The following is a 19964-nucleotide window of genomic DNA, read 5'->3' as shown; positions in this document are numbered from 1 at the left end:
TCGATCTTCAATCTTCTGTGAGCACCAACCAAAAACTGTTTCAAACATATTAATATTTTTTTACAAGCAAATCTGACTATATCAGCTGTTCAAATATATAACGGTAAAGCGGTTAAGTGTGAAGTTGGCTGCGAAAAAATTTACTACTATCAGCGATTGTCATCAAACGAATTTACTTTGTGAACGACCCAATACACTATCACCCATTGGAACATTCGTTGCTTAGTGGTCATTGGACCTGCGAACCGGTTTCATCATATAATACGTATCAATTGATACTTTGTGAACGACCCAATCAGATACCAATTTATTCAGTGTTCAATAAAACAGTTGCTGGTATCATGGACATCCCACAAGAATGAATATGCTGCAGACTAAGAATTCCATAATCGCACCAGTAATTTACAAGTTTATATAGAAATATTTTGTAAATTATATATATACATATGTATATATTATTAAAAAAGAACGTTAGCCTTGATATTTGGTGCAGTTTAAGGATAAATATTGTCATTTTAAAATCTCGTAAGGAACTTTACTGCAAACAGAACAACAACACACAGCAAACTAGCGACTTATCACCGATTTTTTGTTTATAATTAATGTTTTTTTATTTTTGTTTTTATATTCTTAATTATATTTTTTAACCATTTAAATAATTCTAAGAAAAAATTAATTACCTTCAATGCTTTCAGACTACAATACTCTATTGTTTACAGATATATGTAAGGAATAAAAATCTCCATAAAATCTTTAAAGTCAACAGCAAATATTCGCCAGATTTCCGTTTAAGCCGCTGTTCTGAATTTGTGTGCCACATTGGCAGTTCGTAAAATAATTATGTTAATTAAATATCACAACCGTCGCTGTAACACATATTAAGTGACTGCCGCAGCAATATCTCGCGCACACACCTATCCATTCACATAGCGAGCGTACTCACACAACACTTGCACAATAACAACGCGCATACACTACCACTAATATCTTTATATGCACTTCAGAAGACGCTCAATGAACCACTTAAGCAACAGCTTTGGAAGGGGTCTGGAAGAAAACTCACTTAATGGTTAATATGTAAAAATTTATACGAGTGCATACGAGTGTGATTAACAGCAGCACCCACAGGTGTAACCGATGTGTGATAAGCTTATTTCCGGTAGGAAATAGCTGCGAGTAAGAGGTATCTACCTTTAGGTTTACGATCGCGTCATAACTGAATAATCAGCTCCTATTTTGAGACGCCCCTCATCTCATGAAATGGAAATGGAAAATTTTTGAAATTTTTTTTTTCAACGTTTTGTTTTACTTTTGAAAATCATCCATTAAAATATTCTAAAAAACTTTGAAGTCGATACTAAGCTACTCTCCAATATATGTAGCATCCTCTGAAGAATAAATTAGATATGAAAGTTATCACCTATGTACATATAGGAGTCATATCATTGGAGAAGATACTCACTAGAAGAAAAGTGAGACTCACACTTTCCAACAGGGCTTCCTATCACAGACCCACACACCCACAAAATCACCAACACCTTAGCACCAAAATGTGTGAAAGGCGCAAATGTAAATGCCTTTAAGAGGCACTTTGCGCCGAGAATAGAGAAGAGCGACGCATGATTTGGCGGCAACAGCCAATAAAAGCAGCGACCTCAGTGGCAACCGCGGAAAATATCAAATTATCAAAAATGTGACAGAAGCGCGAGAATTTCTGCACCCACACACCCATGCGCACACATACACGCTGTCGCAGTACTCACGCCAAGCGTATTAGCCACTAATACAAAGAAATTGCACGCGGCGGAAATTGTGTTCTGTCGCGCAAATAAGATCCGCGACTTAATGTATTTATGCCTGCAAATTATGGGCAACGCATCTGTGTGTGTGTGTACGTGTATATGTGTGTGCGCTTCTTTCTCAACAATACCACAGGCAAGTGGCAATGCGCGCATATTCTGCTGCTGTGGCTGCTTCTGCTGTCAATAAATATTCAATCAAGCGCCAGCAAGCATTCCGCAGATTCTCCTCTTATTCAGCGCATTCCTTAATTTTACTTAAGTGTCTGCATGTGTGTGTGTGTGTGTGTGTGCGTGCGCCTAATGATTGGTGTGAGTTATACCGTCGTCCTTATTGCGGTTCATTATGCGAATCGCGGTTTTCGCCAACCATCTCGCAATCTTTCTCTTCCTCAGCTCTGCGTTTATCAGCTTGCTGTGCCATTGTCATCGCCCCCTCCCGTGCTTCTCGTCAATCGTTTCATGTTGGTGACATATATTTCTCCTAATTGACACCGCGTATCGCAGGCAGCCGGCGCACCTGTTAACGCGCGGGGGCGGCGTGTGTATGGGCGTGCGTGAGTGCCTTCACCTACTTTTTATGGCTTGCTTCTTTCAGATTCTTTACATATGGAGAGGAGTAATTTCATTTGCTTCGCAACGCTACATATTTTCAACGCATATATTATATACATATGTACATGCAAGTATACTATATGTATATAGAATTTTATGATATAGTATAAAGGTTGGTTCATGTGCCATAACTTTATTTTTGATAGAAGCCATTAACACACCTTCATGCAATGAGAAGAATCCTTCATAGGAGTCAACTTTTCACGGACTATGAAATCGATATTTTTTCTAAGTAGGGTTAAAGCTTTGGTGAGTTAAATACTAATCGGAATTCAGGAATGTTCTTTCTAAGTAATACTTACAACAATATTTCCGACGATACCACATTGACGACGCTTGTAATCTCACTCAGCGGCGATCGCTCATCAAAGCCATACATATGCAGAGGAATTGTTTCTTGGAAGTATACAAAGCTAAGGGTAGCAGCTTAATGTAGATTGGACTCCAGCATACCAAATTTACAGTTTGTACTAAACATCTCTTTCCATTAGCCCTTAAACCTACTCACTTAATGCAACTGTACCCATAGTAGGGCCTAGTTGAATCAACCCTGGAAATTACTTTCTTAAAACAAGTAAAATTTATACAATGATGTTCAATAATAATCAGACCTTGAAAACGAATTATGAGAACCGTTAGATTTTGATAATATATTGCTGTAGAAAACATGTGCCACTGCGAAGCCAATTTCGTAACCATAAATAAGGGAAGGATTCTGTTTCCAACAAACCAATAATTTTAGAGAACTTGTTTCTGGTTTGAAAATAAATAAAACCACCCTGTTATTTTTGTTGGCTGAAATTTATGTCTAAATATTCCAACTTGTTTGTACTAAAGCATTCGAGCGCTTTGCTCATTTCTCTTGAAAATTGAGTTTGCTTGTTTCTAATTGTGCTTTTAAAAAGGAAAACGTGAATGAAAAAATAAAGAAAATGTGTGAATATACACAGTAGATTAGGGAATGAAAGACTGAAGAGGCGGAGGAACGTCATTCTATTGTGTATTTCAATGCTTACTTTGAATAACAAGGAAATCGAATTTCGCAATTATCCGCCGTGAAAATTATGCCACTCACATCCGCATGATAAGAAATATGTTAATGATCTTATTGTCAAAATAAAGGCTAAAGTAAAATACGTTCTTCGAATGTTACACACAACTTGTTGGAGCATTGTCGATTGATTTTAAATTTAAATTCAAGAATTTTAGAATAACAAGATACCACTAAACAGTTCAAAAACGATTCAAAACTGCTTTTCTATTTAATCTAGCTATTATTTCGTAGTAACAGCAGTTTTGAATCATTTTTGTCATCATTTTGCTGGTTAGAGGGATCTTATATTCACATTTTTTGAGAAAATGTATGTATCATATGTATATATACATTTGCAGCACAATCAGAATGAAGAGATTTCGGCAATCATAAATCCTACTCACATTTTAAAATAATCAATTTGGGCTTGTAATTTATTTTTGAAAATTAAGGTTTTTTTTAATATTAGGTCAATATAAAATAAATGATTAAATAAAAAAGTATTTAAATAGAAAATGTAGTAAATTTGGGATATAAGTTTACACCAAATTTGTTGAAGGAAAAAAAAATTTGTAAAAGACAAGATAAAAACCCCAAAAAACTGGGTTGCATGACTTTTTCACATAAATTTTGAGGTTATTTGAAAAAAGTCAGCAAACAAAAGTTATACATAGATATTTTCATTACCTACAATATTGCCATATACATTTCTTCCATAGAATTTGTAGTTTCTTAACGTAGGGAAATTCAAACACTACTTTCCCTTTACTTTTACCCGACTTCAGATCAAACGTAAATTATTTTTCGCTGAATGTTTGTTATTTTATCTTTTGTTTCCGATGGGTTTCATCACACTATGACTTTTATTTATTTTTTTTTTCAAAATTATATATCTTGGTTTATTAGCTGAGATGAATGAAATAGTGTCTTTTTAAAATCGCTTTGGTCGAATGCTCGAGATATTACACTTAATTTAGCTATAACACTCACAATTGCCTGAATTGAAATGTTTTTATTGGTCGGACGCTTTTAAGAGACAAAGAAAAGAAGACCCTCACACACGGAGTTAGTTCACGCTGTTCACACCTTGGTTTATCGGAATCCATACGAAAGATGTCGCTCGAAATATTTTTTAATATCCCTGTAAGGCTTGGTTGTTATTTTGTCAAATTTAATGACTCAAAATTCACAAAAGCGGAATTCGCGACATTACAATTAGTTTTCAATTTCAATAACGGTAGTATTTCACAGAAATAAAGTAAATTTTACTTTTTAAATATGTTGCTAATTTAACTGGAAGAATGATATTATTGATTTCACTATGATTGTCATGAAATTTGACGTAATGGGTATCTTACATAATCAAGAAACTATAAAGCCTCTGATGAAAAATGTATATTGGAAGTAAAACTTAATACTACGCAAGTCATAAATTTTATGAACTAATCGAAAGCGCATCATATTCAACAGTTTAATCAAATATTTCCTTCCTAAAATTTCGAGAGTTGACCGTAACAGCTTATCTCAACATAAATCAGCCCAAAACAAGAATTATCTTGACGTCACTAGAGACGATCCACTAAACAGTACCCTATACTCAAAGCTAGCGTGGTGCTGAAGAAGATACCTTCGCACGTATGTATGTATTTTGATGAAATGGATGCCACCTTATTGCAAAGCTTTATGGCACTTTTCAAAATTAATAAATTTTCCGGCAAAGCACGAGATTTCATTAAATTAGTAGGAAGTAGCGAGCATTTATGTAAGTTATTTCAAGCCAACACAAACAACTAATAAGCGTGTTCGTTCGCTAAAAAGCGGAAGCGCCAGTAACATTTGTTCCGCATGACACACGGGCAACTGAGCAATATGCCGCCAAGAAAAATAATAAAAACAGCAATGGAAAGTGACGCCGAACTGCAATATGCCGAGGCAGTTGCCTTCTGCCGCAATTAAGTTACCCCGCCTGCGGAGGGTGGTGGGTCGCCTGAGCTAGGTCAGCGTGTACTGTTTGATGTCAGAGGCTTGTCAGTGCGTGCGACAGGCGTAAGGCAACAGTCAACCGGGTGACGTTTATTGCATTCATTGCCACCCTCACCGGCAGAGTCCAGCCCTTTGAAAGCCGCTCTGCTCACAACCCTTAAGCCAGTCTCTGCCGGCTTTTTAATTACAATCGTGTTAAGTGTTGTTAAGTTTTTTCCCCTCTTTTACTGCTAAACGCCAGCAAGCCACACACTAGCAATAAACTTTGAATGACAGGATAACATCTCAAAGACTCTCAATGAGAATTTTAAAGTGAATTGAAAAAGCAAAACTACGGCAATTATTGTAAAAGCAATATCCTGTTTGTAACTGCAGGCGCTTGTTATATGGCATCATGTGGCAACATGTTTTGTGGTAATGGAATTTTAATTTATTAGAAAAATTTAAGCAAATAAGTTGTTGTTATTTGTAATCGCTCATTAAAAGTGCAAAAGTTTTGAGGGAAAAAAATAAAATTATTATTATATTGAAAGCTGGCAACCACGTCTATTCCACAGTACAACACTCGGCCAGATATTGAACCAAACTATTTTTTTTTCTGGTATTTTTTAATTGGAGAATTTTTTTAAGATAAGTATGACTGTGCTGGTCTATATCATCGTTCATATAAGCCTGACAGAAAAATATTCTAAACCATTTCAGTAGGATGACAGTCATACTTTTACTGTTTTTAGTAACCTCAATTTCCAACTTCAAAAGCAAATATTTCGACTTTGGCCGCTAACTTCGAGAACGGAGATACAACATATTTACTTATGAATCAATCTCTCGAAAGAAAGAAAGGTTTGAAACAATAACAAAAAAACAAATCAGTTTTGTGGCACAGTGTTCTACTTAGCGAAAAATTTACTGAAGTGAAAACTAACAGCTTCCTTCCACCCTTAGCTCATACATAATTTTACTTTAGAAACATATAGCAGTAATATTTTGAATTTTTGAAAGTTTTCAAAAGTCGTTATAGCCTTCTCGCACAGGAGTTAATTAATCAATTAACTGACCGTTACACAATTAAAAAGCTAATTAAGATCGATTTATCATACAAAACAGAAATATTAAAACTGTAATAAATTTGGCTTTGTTTAACTCTGCCGGTTGTTGTCTAGGCTGTAGATATGGTTTTGTGCGTTGATAAAATAACAATCAGCTGATGAATTTTAATCATCAGACAAAATACAAAATGAGGAACAGCTGCTTCTTAATCGAGCCTTTCGTTAATCGAATGGCCGACTGTGCGAAGGCAACAACTGGTTTCTCAATTATAATCTAAATGGCCATTACTAAAAAATTCGATAAGGACCCGAATAGCCCGAATAGCCGTCAGTATCATTCGTTTGTTAAACATTCGGACAATCTTTCTTTATAGCATTTTTTCCAAGTTCAAGCTTATGATACCATCCTATCATATCTATCGGTTCCTTCAAGAACAAGTCAACATCTCTTTTAAATTAGGTTTTCGGCGGTAGACCTTTTTGTTTTCTCAAACCGATTGGGTTACGGATTAGAAATATTCTAACAACTCTGTTACACACCTAAGGCTTTAGACAGTTCGAAGAAATTTTCTTACGGATATCCTTAAACACTGAAAAATTTATTTTTAAAGCAATTTAAAAACACATCTTCAATAAAATTAAATCCATATTTGTGAGTAGTGTTTTATGTATATTAAACACCAAATTGTCACCAAACTCGAGTTATATTAGGTTTGGTTAATCTGACACGAATTTCAATAGACTCTGGGTTGTGCCGAGCATCTGCCTAAAGGCATATAAAGCAATGCTAGCTTTCCATACTCTTTCTGTTGTTCTTCCACAGCAGTTACCCAAGTACTTGGTACAGTCTTTGAGAGAGAGTTGTGTCCCATTTATAGAAGGGAAGCTCCGTAGAGGAATTTTGTGCTTTCTTGTGAACACAAGCAGATCCGTTTTCTCCGGGTTAAGCCCCAGACCCGCTTCCCATGCCCAGTTCTGGACTGTATTGATAGTGGAGGTCATAATACGGCTAATGGTCTGTAGACACCTACCCGTTATGACAATGTCGTCGGCATGTGCCACTATCTTAAGGGCTTTGCCTTCCCATATCCATAGAAGCGGAGATAGCACCCTACATTGGGGAGTACCTCTACAGACTTCCTTGGTTATTTTAGCGTCGTTCCATTTTGCTCTTATATTATTGATAAAATGTTTTTTTTTGTTCCTTAGAATAGTACCTAATATCTTGTACTTAACCGAAGACCGCCTTTACTCTTATATATTTTAGACGTCCTTCATTTACGTTCCATTTCAGAAAGTACCTAAGTTCACATACTCTCTATTAGAAATATTCACGTGCCGAGTATAAAATACTTGGTGAACACTTTGTGTAATTGCAGCTCAACTATCTTGCTGGCTGCAATGATTGCTGCATCTTCCGACATTGACGCCTTCTCAGCAGCTTCTGGCTACTTTAAGGCAACTGCTCGTTACAATGTTTACTTTTACGCTGTTTGTACGAGTTTATGTGTTTCGGTTTGTGTTTGCACAGCGCTCTTCTTTTCCGATTGATTGCGTCAAAGCTACAAGCTCAAAGTGCAACATTTAGAGTTCTCCGCAAATATTTATTTATTTGTATTTATAAGCCGCAATGCTTTCGCATGTAATACCCTTCTTTTTCGCTCAACAATACACACTGAACGAAGTGCATTCGCACCCTACACTCTGCTATTTACAACACAAGTAATTGCCTACCCTCCAAGCAGCAAGACGCTGTGTGCCTGCCACATTGCTGCAATTCAAACGGCAGCGTTATGGCGGCGCTTTAAGTGGCCTGACAGCAGATTCCGATTGCGGCGAACGACAAGCACCCTTGCAGGCCCGTCCGCCCCACCAGCCATTCGACCGCACTTATCGTGACCCACTAATGTGGTCAAGTGGCAGCACAGTTAAGATTTTACTTATTTGTTGCAAATTGCAATTGCATTGCAACATTTCAAAGCGATGTTGCATAAGAAACAGCATGGCATCAGCAGCAGCAGAGGCCGAAGGCGTTAGTCTTTTGTTTGGCCAGGGGAGTGCTGTGTGAGGGACGAGCGTGATAGGGTGACCGCACACTTGGCATATTTGCCGCTGGTTGCGGGTGAAATGGTCAACGCATAAATGCCATTGTAAATATTGTGTTTGCCATTTTCCAGCTCGACAAACGAGCAGCCAATTTCCTTAATTAATTTCTGCTTTCATTTTTTTTTTCCTCTTTCTCACCCGCTTATTTGCACACTCAATTTCTACGTTGATGGTGATAAGGCGATTAAAATGGCAGCAGCAAAGGCTGTAAAGCTAAGTATCTGACACTTTGTCTCGAAGGTGTGTATTTTCAATAAGGAGAAGTGCTTACAAGACTTTAAGACTACTTTACATAATTATATTAAAGTGAGGTTAGATTAAAATCAAATTGATGTCATAGCTATCTCAGCAGTTTTAAAATATATGCGGTTCGATAGTAACAGCAAAGGTTTGCTTAACAGGAGAGACAGTTTCAGGAAAGTCGACTCTACTTAGCTCTTCAGAATCGCAACTAATCAGTGTTACTCACTGGTACCCAATTTCGTTGAAAAACAGCTTTTGCATATTTTGCGACAGATGAGACAAGTGGGACTACTTGAACTACTACTAAGAACCCAAATAAGGCTATTGAAAGAGAATAAATGTTAATTTTCGTCCATCTTTACTTGCACACAAACTCAATCAGGAATCAGTCACTCAGTTAATGGTGCGAACTTCTACTTAACAATAATAATAATAACATTATACTTCAATAATAACAATAACAACAAGGAGTGTCAACAACCGACACTGCGCAATCAGCTTGGCTCCACTCCATGGCCATCAATCAAATAAGTTTTTGTTGTGCAACGTTTTGTAATAGCTTAGTCTTTTGTGACTATTGTTAGCGATCAACTGTGTTTTCTCTCTTCTTGCTCAACAGGTTAGCGAGCGCGGCTAAGAGCCTACAAGTACTGGCTGGAAGAGGCGATCCATCATGACGTGAAACGATAACGAACGAACGTGTACGAAACGAAAGTATAATGTGATAGAACAAGTTATCAGTATTTTATATTGCTTTAAGTTCAAAATCTTTTGGAGAAACCTATAAGCAAGCAAAAATTCCAGAAAATCTACTGAATAAGGATGAGAATGATAATGTAGAGCATCTTATCCAAAGTTTAATTCTAAGGTATGGAACTTTAGCACAGCAGCTGCTTCTGTGTGGAAGCCTAGAGGATGAAGGCATTTACCTCGATGGCTATTAAGTTCGTTTGATGTTCTGTTAAGAATCTATTTTTTCATCGAAATTTAAAATACTTTTCGACGAAATTGAGATGCAGTGCCGAGAAATTGCACCTAATTGAGACAACATTTAAACTAACAAACATAAATCTTAACTACTTAATTAAATTCGGAAAAGTAATTGTCTAGATATTTAATTGATAATTAATTATACCTCATTCACTAGATATCCACAAAGAGCCAAATCTTGGTAAAGATCCGTGTAAAGAGGATCGACACACACCACCTCTTCGTTGATTTTAGTCATCACACAAAGAGTCGTCGCAATCGCGACCATACTCCCACGTCACTGTTGACGGTCATAACTTCGAAATCGTAGATAATTTCGTCTATTTTGGAACCAGTAATAACGTCAGCCTCAAAATCCAACGCAGAATATCTCTTGCCAACAGGTGCTACTTCGGACTGAGGAGGCAATTGAGGGGTAAAGCCCTCTATCAATGAACAAAAACAAAGCTCAACGATGAGCTTTACGATATTAAAAAACAGCGGCTACGGTGGCTAGGTCAAGTCGTCCGAATAGACGAAAACGCTGAAGTTCTGTAGGTATTCGACGCAGTACCCGTTGGGGGAAGCAGAGGAAGAGGAAGATCTGCACTCCGTTGGAAAGACCAGGTGGAGGAGGACCTGTCTTTGCATGGAATCTCCAATTGGTGCCACATCGCGAAAAGAAAAAACGACTGGAGCGCTCAATAATAAAAATAACTCTCTGATTAGAAAAATTAAAGACAAAATTACGCTTCGAACAAAACAATATTTAACAAATATTTATTTACGATTGTAATTACGAGGTAGAAATCGAATTCTCTACACGAAAGAACTTACAACTTTATTTAAAAAAAAATATAACAGCAAAGTAATCACATAACGGGTCAAGAGTTACATTGTTAGACAGATTTGAGATAAAATGTAAACTTCCACAAACAGCTGAAAATCATGGCCTCCGATGGAACACAAGTTCGATTTTCCCGTCGATCGTTAACAGAAATGAGTCAGTTGCTATTTTGTTATCGGTGCGGGTCTCATCGCTAGCGGTAATCTCGAATTTACTTATCAGCTCAGATACAGCGACCTTGGCCTCAGATAAACCCAACTTCATGCCTTGAAAATTTGATAAATTTCAGTTTTTGATCACCTCGACTTTATAATCGCAAATTGTGCTTTAATGTATGTACTTTACCTGGACACATACGCGGTCCATCTCCGAATGGCATGAAAACACCCATCTCTCGATATTTGCGTACACCGCCCATCTCCTCTGCAAAGCGCTCAGGCCAAAAGTCCTCGGGGTTTTCAAAGTACTCGGCGTCACGATGAAAAGAGTAAGTTGAAATATAGACGCTATCACCAGGGTGCAGAGTCAGCGCAGATCCGTCAAAATTTTTCAAAGTGACTGACTCAGTGCAGAGTTTGAAAAGCGTTGGCAGCGGTGGAAAAAGGCGCAGAGTTTCTGTAATGTTTTAAAAAACATATAATAAATAACTTTAAATTAAAAGCTTTTTGTAATTTTTCTCACCATGTAGACACTGTTCGAGATAGGGCAGTTCATTTAGCGCATCGAAACTGTCAGCGACGTCGGCAGCGAGCAGTTCCTCTCTGAGCTTCCGTTGAACGCGTGGATTGCGCGCAAGCTGCCAACGAGACATGAAAATGCACAACAGATCAACAGACAGACATTTTAAAACCGATACTTAGCGAAATCACAACTTTGTAACAACAAAAACAACAACGACAACGACAAACAACAGCAACAAGCGAACCTCATAATTTCCACTCACCAGCAACAGGCAATGCGCAATCAGCATCGCTCCCGTTTCATAGCCATCAATCAAAACTGTTGTTGAATGTCCGGCAATTTGTATGGCATTTAAGGATTTTTTCTCCCTGAGCTGCTGCAGGTGATCGATCACATCGCCGCGCCCACCGCCACCCTCGCCAGTCTGCTGCTTGGCGCGTACATTCAAAGCGTCCACGAGTAGCTGTTGAAAGAAACGATCCGCGGAGACCGGAAAGAAACGCACCGGCCGTAATTTACGCAGCCAAGGCCAAGCAGCGGTGCGCCCATAATAACGTATACATTGCAGCGATTGCAAAATAATATCTCTTGCCATGCAATGCACGGGTGAGAGCGAGGGTGCACTCGCTTTCTGCTGTACACTGAAGGCGTTGCCTTCAATTCCCCATATGAAGTTGGACATGAACTGGGCTGTGAAGCGATTGGCCAGCTAAAATGTTAAGTCAGAAATGCAGCACTTAGCAATAAAGTATTTGATAAAGTGTTTGCTATTGCAGTTAGGTCATAAATACCCACTTCTTTGGCATCTTGGGGCTGCTCACCCCCAGCTGTGAGGAACTCGCAGGCTTTCTGTGCACTGTCACGCATTGCTGAGTAAAAGGAGCGAATCTGCAAGAGATAAAGTAATGGAAATTTTAATTTTAGTCGTATTCAGCTTTTTTAGAAGAGTTACATTTGTAAAAATTTGAGCAATTCACAACCTGTCGTAAGGCATCGTAAAATCGTAAAATTATAAAAAAAGAAGAAGAAAAATTTTTAATTTTACGATTTTACTTGAACAATTTTGTTTTGTTTTAAAGTATACCGTGTTTTCATGACACAAAAATCTGGAAAATTCGTTTTTTCAGCCTTCTACCTATATATGAATAACCCCTTAATTTGATAAAAATATTAATATATATATATATATATAATATATAAAAAGATTAGTATAATAACTATAACATCAGCTGTTGCTCAATAATATTGCACAATTTGTTTATATTATCGATATGTGTACCCTGAAGTTTGCAACACCCACAGCCTTACCCCACTGCGCTCAAAAGCACAGCGGATCAAAATAATGCGTTGAACAGCGCACCTAGGAATGCATTTTTCTGTGCTTTGCATCCGGCACCCAGTTGCAATACAACTCTACATTCAAGTGACAAAGTCAGTTCTCCAGCATTTGGGTTTTAACCACAACCACCATGATACTCGCCGAGAGGCCAGTGCACATGAGCAAGTTGGAGTAAACTTCAAGGCTTCTGCTTACCGTGGTACCAGAATTAAGTCTCCGGTCAGACCTCGTAGCCGCAGCTTCTACCAGTTGAGCTTCCATACGGCTCTGGACTGGTGGCCAGGGGTTGGACCTCATACACATATCACATACACACACCACTCATACAAAATCTAACCCTAATTCTCAGCTAATCGCCTTCGCCACTTAAACAACTCACGCGGAAACGATCCTAACTGTTTCACTAACATCTAATCTTCCATCAGTCCAGCTAACCCCCATACCACCCAGATTCCTATTGTCTGAGCATTCTGCTAATAAATGCACCCATTCCTCAACCCACGCCCCACAAAAACAACCCGACCTGTGTGATGGACAACAATCGTTGTGGTTTACGTGAGTATCTGCCGGCGACGGTCTTACCTCACGGTGATTTCTTTGAAGCACATAGGGCAATACAATGCGTTGATCAGCGCTCCAAAATATAAATGCATTTTGCAAGTATTTTTGGTTCCAAATGGTTTAGGTGGATAGGGACACTTTGCTACCTTGGTCGGCTACGAGGCCGATATAACACCTCTGCTGTACTTTGGTTCCGGCACCCTTCCCTTAGGTTTCAACCACAGTCCCCACGAATCTCCACAAAGGGCCAAACCCATTGAGCAGATTGAAGTAAACTCCAAGGGCTAACTGCTTCCCGTGGTACCAGGTTAAAGCCTCTGGTAAGACCTTGTAGCTTTTGCTCCTACCGGTTGAGCGCCCACAACTCAATGACTTGTGACAGACGTCTGTCTGTATATACGTGAACTATTCGTTTTATTTTTGAGATTTCGATCCGAAATTTTGGAGCTGCTCGATATAACTTTGTTCTAGAAATTATTTGCTTCAAAAATGTATCTTTTCTGTAAGCTCTTCCAACACTTTCAGTTTGTAGTTTTTCAGTGCCACATTTTTATTTCTTTTACTCGACACTTAAAGCAAGTGACAATATTTTAACTTTTTTACCGAGTTTGGAAGTCAATTGCGATCGTTCGATTAAACTATGTATCTTCAAAAAGTTTTTCTTCAAAATAACATTTTTTGACCTAGCTCGGTGGCGAAATGTGCTAAGCCTAACCTAAGCACACCACCGCGCCTGAGACTACTCCCAGGATCTCATCGCATACGACATAACCGCCACACTCAAAATACAACAGAATTCACAAAAAAGGACTCGATCATCGCCTCCACTTTTTTCTGCTTTCTTCGCCAACGATTCTGAGCGCCACATCATTCGATTATCCAGTTCGGTCGATGCCATTCAGCACGTTAATTCGATCCCAAGCGCTAATTCCGATTACTCAGCGCGCTACTAACTGAATTGGTCAACATCATCACGCCATTTCGATTCAACACAATCCTGGCTTTATTCGATTCGTTTATACCACGTCGACCGACATCGCTCCGAACTCTTTATACGGTTTTACTTCTGCAACATCTCGTACGCTTTAGCCGGTCACACACACACGAAATAATAATTTATAATTATCTATTCATGCAATCATTTAAAACTGCTCTTTTGTAGATGAAAAAAACTTGCACACGAAATATATCACATTTTCATTTCAACAATTTACACGATTCTAATTGACGTGTTAATAGCTCAGTTTTTTGTTAGGTGCGCAATTAATCAATCGGAAACTTTAGAGAAATTCCGCATACATATTAAGGTACATGTGTTACATACATATTTACTGATATATACAAATTATCTTATCACCTTATTAATGGTCAACGCTGGCACCAATTCCGAGCGCCGGGCCTTCCATTCCTCTCCGGTGGAAACGAAAGGGCTGCTGAGTCGCAGTTGCTCCACGCTTGCGTTCGTCTGAAATAAGTACATGCATATATATATATATATATATATATGTATGTATAGAGTAAGTATACTTATGTTTCTAAATTATTTTTAGACACTTTTACGGCTAAATAATAAATATAGATTTCGAATTTTATAGATTAAGTTCGACTTATTGACTTTTGTTTGTTCAAATCAGTAGGGGCATTGACTCACCCATTGGGAAGATTCGTTATCGCGAAAACTTTTAAAATGTTGCGTCAAAATTTGCAGAGCCAGCTGTGGGTCGCATATAAAAAGTTTCGGCGCGCGTGCGGTAAATATGCCTACAAACTTTTGTGAGACCCTGTAACGACTGTCAAGAAAATCTCTTTAAATATCCTGTCTTTTTTAAGAAAATTTACAATAAGAGAGTTTTATGAATTTCCAGAAATTACAGATAAATCTCGTGTAACTCCTCCAGTAAATTGCACTGTCCGGCGCTGGTCCTTGGAAACGTGCCGACGAGCAAATCCGGTTGAGGTCCACACACTCCACGCTTACGCCAATAATTGAAATGCCAACGCAGATATACTATCAGAACTGCCGCGACGAGGCTCACCAAAACAATGAACGTGAATAGAAACATTTTGAACAGCACGATACCCGCAATGTGCAGAATACGAAACGCTGTCACGAACTGCTAAATTGCTACTGATTAAATATGATGTGTTTTTCTTCGAAACTGATTACAGCTAGCAGAACAGAACTAGTTTAGACTGGAAATAATCTATTTTAATCGCTAGTTGCTACTCAAATATAAATAATATGGCATTATAACCTTTTATAAAACACTTACATACTGACCGATTAAAATCTAATAAGCGCGTCGTTTTTTATAAGAAGGCCGGTATTTCCCGGCCTAAACCAATATTATCCCATTTAACTCAATGCTAATTGTTCATGCAGAGAAGAGCGACAATTGTTTGTTGTTGCTTTGCTAGTAAAATTAATCTACAAATCTTTCACACGTGACTTCCGTTCAAGAAATAAATCGTTATTATACTCTGATCCATACTTAAAAAAAAAGGGGCGTGGTTTTTTCAGTGCCAAAACATTAGGGCATACCACTTCTTCAATTTCATTTATTTATGTAATATTATAGAAAGTTTTTATATGCTTTCCAAGCAAGGCAGATCACTGAAGTTCACTCTGTAACTATATGTTTGTCTCTCACACTTTCTCTCTCTCTCTTCGTTCATTTACGTATAGCTAAACTTTAGAGCACTTAAATAAATTCACTATATTTTAATTGAAAAGAAATATTATAAATGCAGTACAAATTAGTTATGGATAATTTGAAGAACATGCACACAAATAGTTTTAAATAATAGGCTCACGCATATGAGTGACAATCACATCAACCAAACCAAAACCAACAGCTAATGGTTATTCATGATATTTCTGTGTAACAGCACATATTTACAATATATAAACCACGTATAGTTCAAGGTGACCTCTTAAAACTATATGGAATAATTCAATTCAATCATTTCAAATGGTACTTAAGAAGCTTAAAAAAGTCACAGCTCCCAGTTTCGAAATGGTGCCGCTCCTAGTTACATTTGTTTTGCTCGCCACTGCCGGGTTTCTGATACACAAATATCTGACATGGCACTACGATACCTTTAAAAAGTTAGGCATAGTCGGTCCTGAGCCTAAAATATGGCACGGAAATTTTACTGGCAACCAGCAAATAGCTTACGATTATGATGATATCTATAAGTAAGTACAAACCATAGTATTTTTTTTTTCGTCGTAGATATACCTTGTGGAGAACTAAAAATTCCTATCATATCAAAACTAATCAACGTCCTTTGTTTATGTTCGGATGACAAGGGAACTCTTTTTTCAGAGAACTTTTTGCTCAGATATTTTTAGTATACAAGCACCTTCGGACATAGCTCAATAGGCAGGGAGTCGGTGGATAAAATTGACTACAGAACCACATATAGTACTTTATCTGCGATAGAAGGTTTCAAGGCACGCTAACAGAAAGTGGTGACGCGATCCACAAACGCAACCTTTAAGATCTGTACAGACTGAACAAAACTGGCTGATGGAGTGGACGCTAAGATCCTGCGCGGACTAGACCACAGATGACCTTCTAGCTACCGAAACACCGCAGTAGGGCGAAGTCTTCAGCGGCAACTAAAATATCAGAACTTTTCTCTTCAGGAGTTTCACTGCAAGGAAACACAGAATTAGAAACACTAAATTCGTCCCACATATTTTCTGGCAAAGGATAAAAGCCAGCCAGTGTGGCCAGGTTACAAAAAAGTCAAAAAAGTTCGGAACTTACACTATCCCTCTAACAACTTCCAAAGAGGCATTTCCATTAGAAACACAGAAACACCAAATTCAATCCACATATTTTCTTCATACCAGAAACTACCAGATTAATTTCTTACTTAACTTTTGAAACCTAACCTAAGAAGTTTTTTCATTCACAAAATTTCGTTTATGTGCTTCCTTATAAAGGACCATTTTGGATCAAGTTAAATCTTTTATATTCATAACACTAAAGAAATTTTTTTTTGCAGCAAATACAGGCAAAAACATCAGGTTATTGGCATGTTTGCTTACAGACAACCTCAGTTTTTAATAATAGATCCGAAATTGGCGCATGAAATTTTAGTAACGAACTTCAAAAGCTTTCGGAACAACTTAGGGAAAAGATTCGTAAGTAAACCCATACTTCTTCAGCAAGATTGCAATTTACAGTATTACACGTTAAATTTCAAACTTATTTTAATACGGGCATTGCATTTAGCTCTACAATAAAGAAGAGGATCCAGTAGCCGCACTTAATCCCTTTTTCAATGTTGGTGAGGAATGGAAGACGATACGAGCCGACATAATGAGTGGTCTAACTCACCACAAGGTCTAATATTAATAAGTAAAAAGTTTTATAAATTATAGATTACATATCTTTTGTGTCTCCCAGCTCTCTTCAGCATATACGATATGGAAGACTTGCACTCAAAAGCTTGGAAGACTATTAAGTGCACAGACAGCAAAAGGCAGCTCTATAATCGAAACCAAGAATGTAAATATTCGAATACATTGCAGACATATATACCGTTGCTGCTTTTCTAATATTAACTTTGCCTCTCTTGCAGCTTGTGTTACGCTATACATCCAATATAATGGGTGAGTTCCTCTGGGGCATTGAAACGAAAACGCTGGAAAGTCTCGACGAACCAAATCATTATTTGGAAGTCTCCCATAGGCTAATTCATCAAGTGTTTCACGGTTTTATGAGCTACTACAAGTGCTTACCCTTCCCTTGGTACCGACGTTTCGCTAATTATCGAATCTTCACTGGCGAAAGTGACCAGATGTTTTCACAGTTCACAAAAGACGCATACGTGTTGCGTGAGAGAGATGCGAGCAAAACGAATCAAGCTGACTTTTTGACCTACGTGCGTCAACTGCAGGAAAAGAAGAGTCTTTCCCATTATGAAGTAGTAGGCTATCTGTTGGCCGTTTTCACCGATGGTTTTGACACATCAGGAACGGTTGCTTTTCACACGCTCTTCTACGTAAGTCAAATTACACTTAAACTTTCGTGAGTTACTTACTAAACTCGCTTCATGATCTCAGTTAACTCATCATCCGGAATGTCAGGAAAAGCTACGTAAAGAAATTCTAAGCAATCTCGAAGCCGACGGCAATATTAATTTTCAAACTTTGAATGTGCTCCCATATTTGGATCAATGTGTGCACGGTGAGGTTCATAGTTTATATAACAATGCAAAGAATTTCTTAATTTTACTTCCTTTTTAGAAACCTTACGTATGATAAGTCCAATTACGTTTAAATCGCGTCTCTGCACAGAATCCACCGAGATAGTATTGGACGATGGACGTCGCATACCCATCAAGAAGGGTCAAGTAGTGACTATTCCCGTATTCAGTTACTTACATAACCCCGAGTACTTTGAAGATCCGTTGGATTTCAAACCGGAGCGTTTCGAAAATGTTGATATTTCGGAGCTAACGAAGAGGGGTATCTTTCTACCGTTTAGCGATGGACCACGAATGTGCTTGGGTACATTTAAAAAATACTAAAAATATGTAAATAACTAAAATAAAACGGAATTTCAGGTCGCCATTTGGGTTTTTTGCAAATAAAAACAGCTATTGTCGAAGTACTCAAGAATTATCGCTTGAAAGTATGCGACAAAACTCCGCCGATAGCGAAGCTCGACTCACATGCGCTTATTAACGGAGTGGATGGCGATTTATTTATCGAATATGAGAGGTTATAAGCAGTGAGGTCCTCTTATTATTAGTATTTTTAAAGTAATATCGAGGCTAATGTTTCTCTCTAAGCTCTGCGAATATGTATGTACATATATCTGGTATATGGAATGAATTTTTCCATTTATGAAGATACGATAATTTACAAGTAGTTCCTAAAAATCGTAAAAGTATGAACTAACGTAAAATTATTAAAATATATGTGTATTATAGTTTCAACCTCGCTAGCTCCTTGGGTCAAATAATAATTGTTGCTATTAGTAACCGAAGTGGCTCTACCCTAATATTGAATATTATTATTATTTCATTGTATTCTTTCAGAAAAAATAAATGTGAGAGCTTTATATCTATACCAATATGCGTACAATGGTTAGTATTTCTGCAATATCATTTAAAATACTTAAAGTCTCGGAAAATGGGAGGCTGCGAAAGCAATTCGAAGTCCAATTCACGTAATTCTTTGTGCATTTGTTTGATGATTTCGTTCCTAAAGCCCCTTTTGGATGCTTACTGCGGAACTTTCCGAACCACTTGCGAATGGTTTTCAGTTGACGGTATGGACTTAAATCTAATATGGAGGGGTTTTTCATGGAGATGATACGAGTTCAATTATAAGCAGCGTGAACCTGGAAGGTTGACGAACACCGATTTATCCAGTGTTTCTTGAAGACTCCTGATTTTTTGTTGCTTATTTTTATGTTAAAAGAAAGACTTTAGTTATGATAGATAACAGCAAATTATTTTACACAGTAGAAGCGAAGTTCATGAAAAAAATTAAACCATCATCTTCTCATGTGTGATCCAAGTAGAGGTGCTTTTTTTCACGAATGAATCGTGTCATCTTGTCCGAATAGATTACGTCGAGCATGCAGTGAAGAAAATACAGTAGCTGAGTGTGTACACGAAGACCGCGGAAAGTCGATTCGGTGCCGTTCGCAGCTACTCGAACTGACGCATGGAACGACTTGGCGCGTTACGTCGAGATCTTAAATCGCTCTAT

General features: G+C 37.8%; 2 protein-coding genes across 2 annotated transcripts; one reads left to right on the top strand and one right to left on the bottom strand.

The window, feature by feature from the left end:
- Nucleotides 1-10543: 10543 nt before the first annotated feature.
- On the bottom strand, nt 10544-15367 carry LOC126758638 (probable cytochrome P450 28d1). Its single transcript, XM_050472989.1, has 8 exons — nt 15098-15367; nt 14877-15015; nt 14583-14690; nt 12121-12213; nt 11588-12034; nt 11326-11440; nt 10990-11259; nt 10544-10910 (listed from the first exon to the last, which is right to left on the bottom strand). Exons 1-8 carry the CDS (start codon nt 15286-15288, stop codon nt 10744-10746), a joined length of 1530 nt encoding a protein of 509 aa, XP_050328946.1. The 5' UTR covers nt 15289-15367; the 3' UTR covers nt 10544-10743.
- Nucleotides 15368-16017: 650 nt separating this feature from the next.
- LOC126758637 (probable cytochrome P450 309a1) lies at nt 16018-19322 on the top strand. Its single transcript, XM_050472988.1, has 8 exons — nt 16018-16424; nt 17243-17381; nt 17473-17583; nt 17647-17748; nt 17822-18244; nt 18306-18429; nt 18489-18752; nt 18809-19322. Exons 1-8 carry the CDS (start codon nt 16198-16200, stop codon nt 18970-18972), a joined length of 1554 nt encoding a protein of 517 aa, XP_050328945.1. The 5' UTR covers nt 16018-16197; the 3' UTR covers nt 18973-19322.
- The last annotated feature ends 642 nt before the right edge of the window (nt 19323-19964 follow it).

The sequence above is a fragment of the Bactrocera neohumeralis genome, chromosome 5 (assembly GCF_024586455.1).
Source record: "Bactrocera neohumeralis isolate Rockhampton chromosome 5, APGP_CSIRO_Bneo_wtdbg2-racon-allhic-juicebox.fasta_v2, whole genome shotgun sequence".
In the NCBI taxonomy this organism is placed as follows: domain Eukaryota; kingdom Metazoa; phylum Arthropoda; class Insecta; order Diptera; family Tephritidae; genus Bactrocera; species Bactrocera neohumeralis.
The sequence above is the reverse complement of the archived record's forward strand: the minus strand, read 5'-3'. Positions and strand labels throughout refer to the sequence as shown.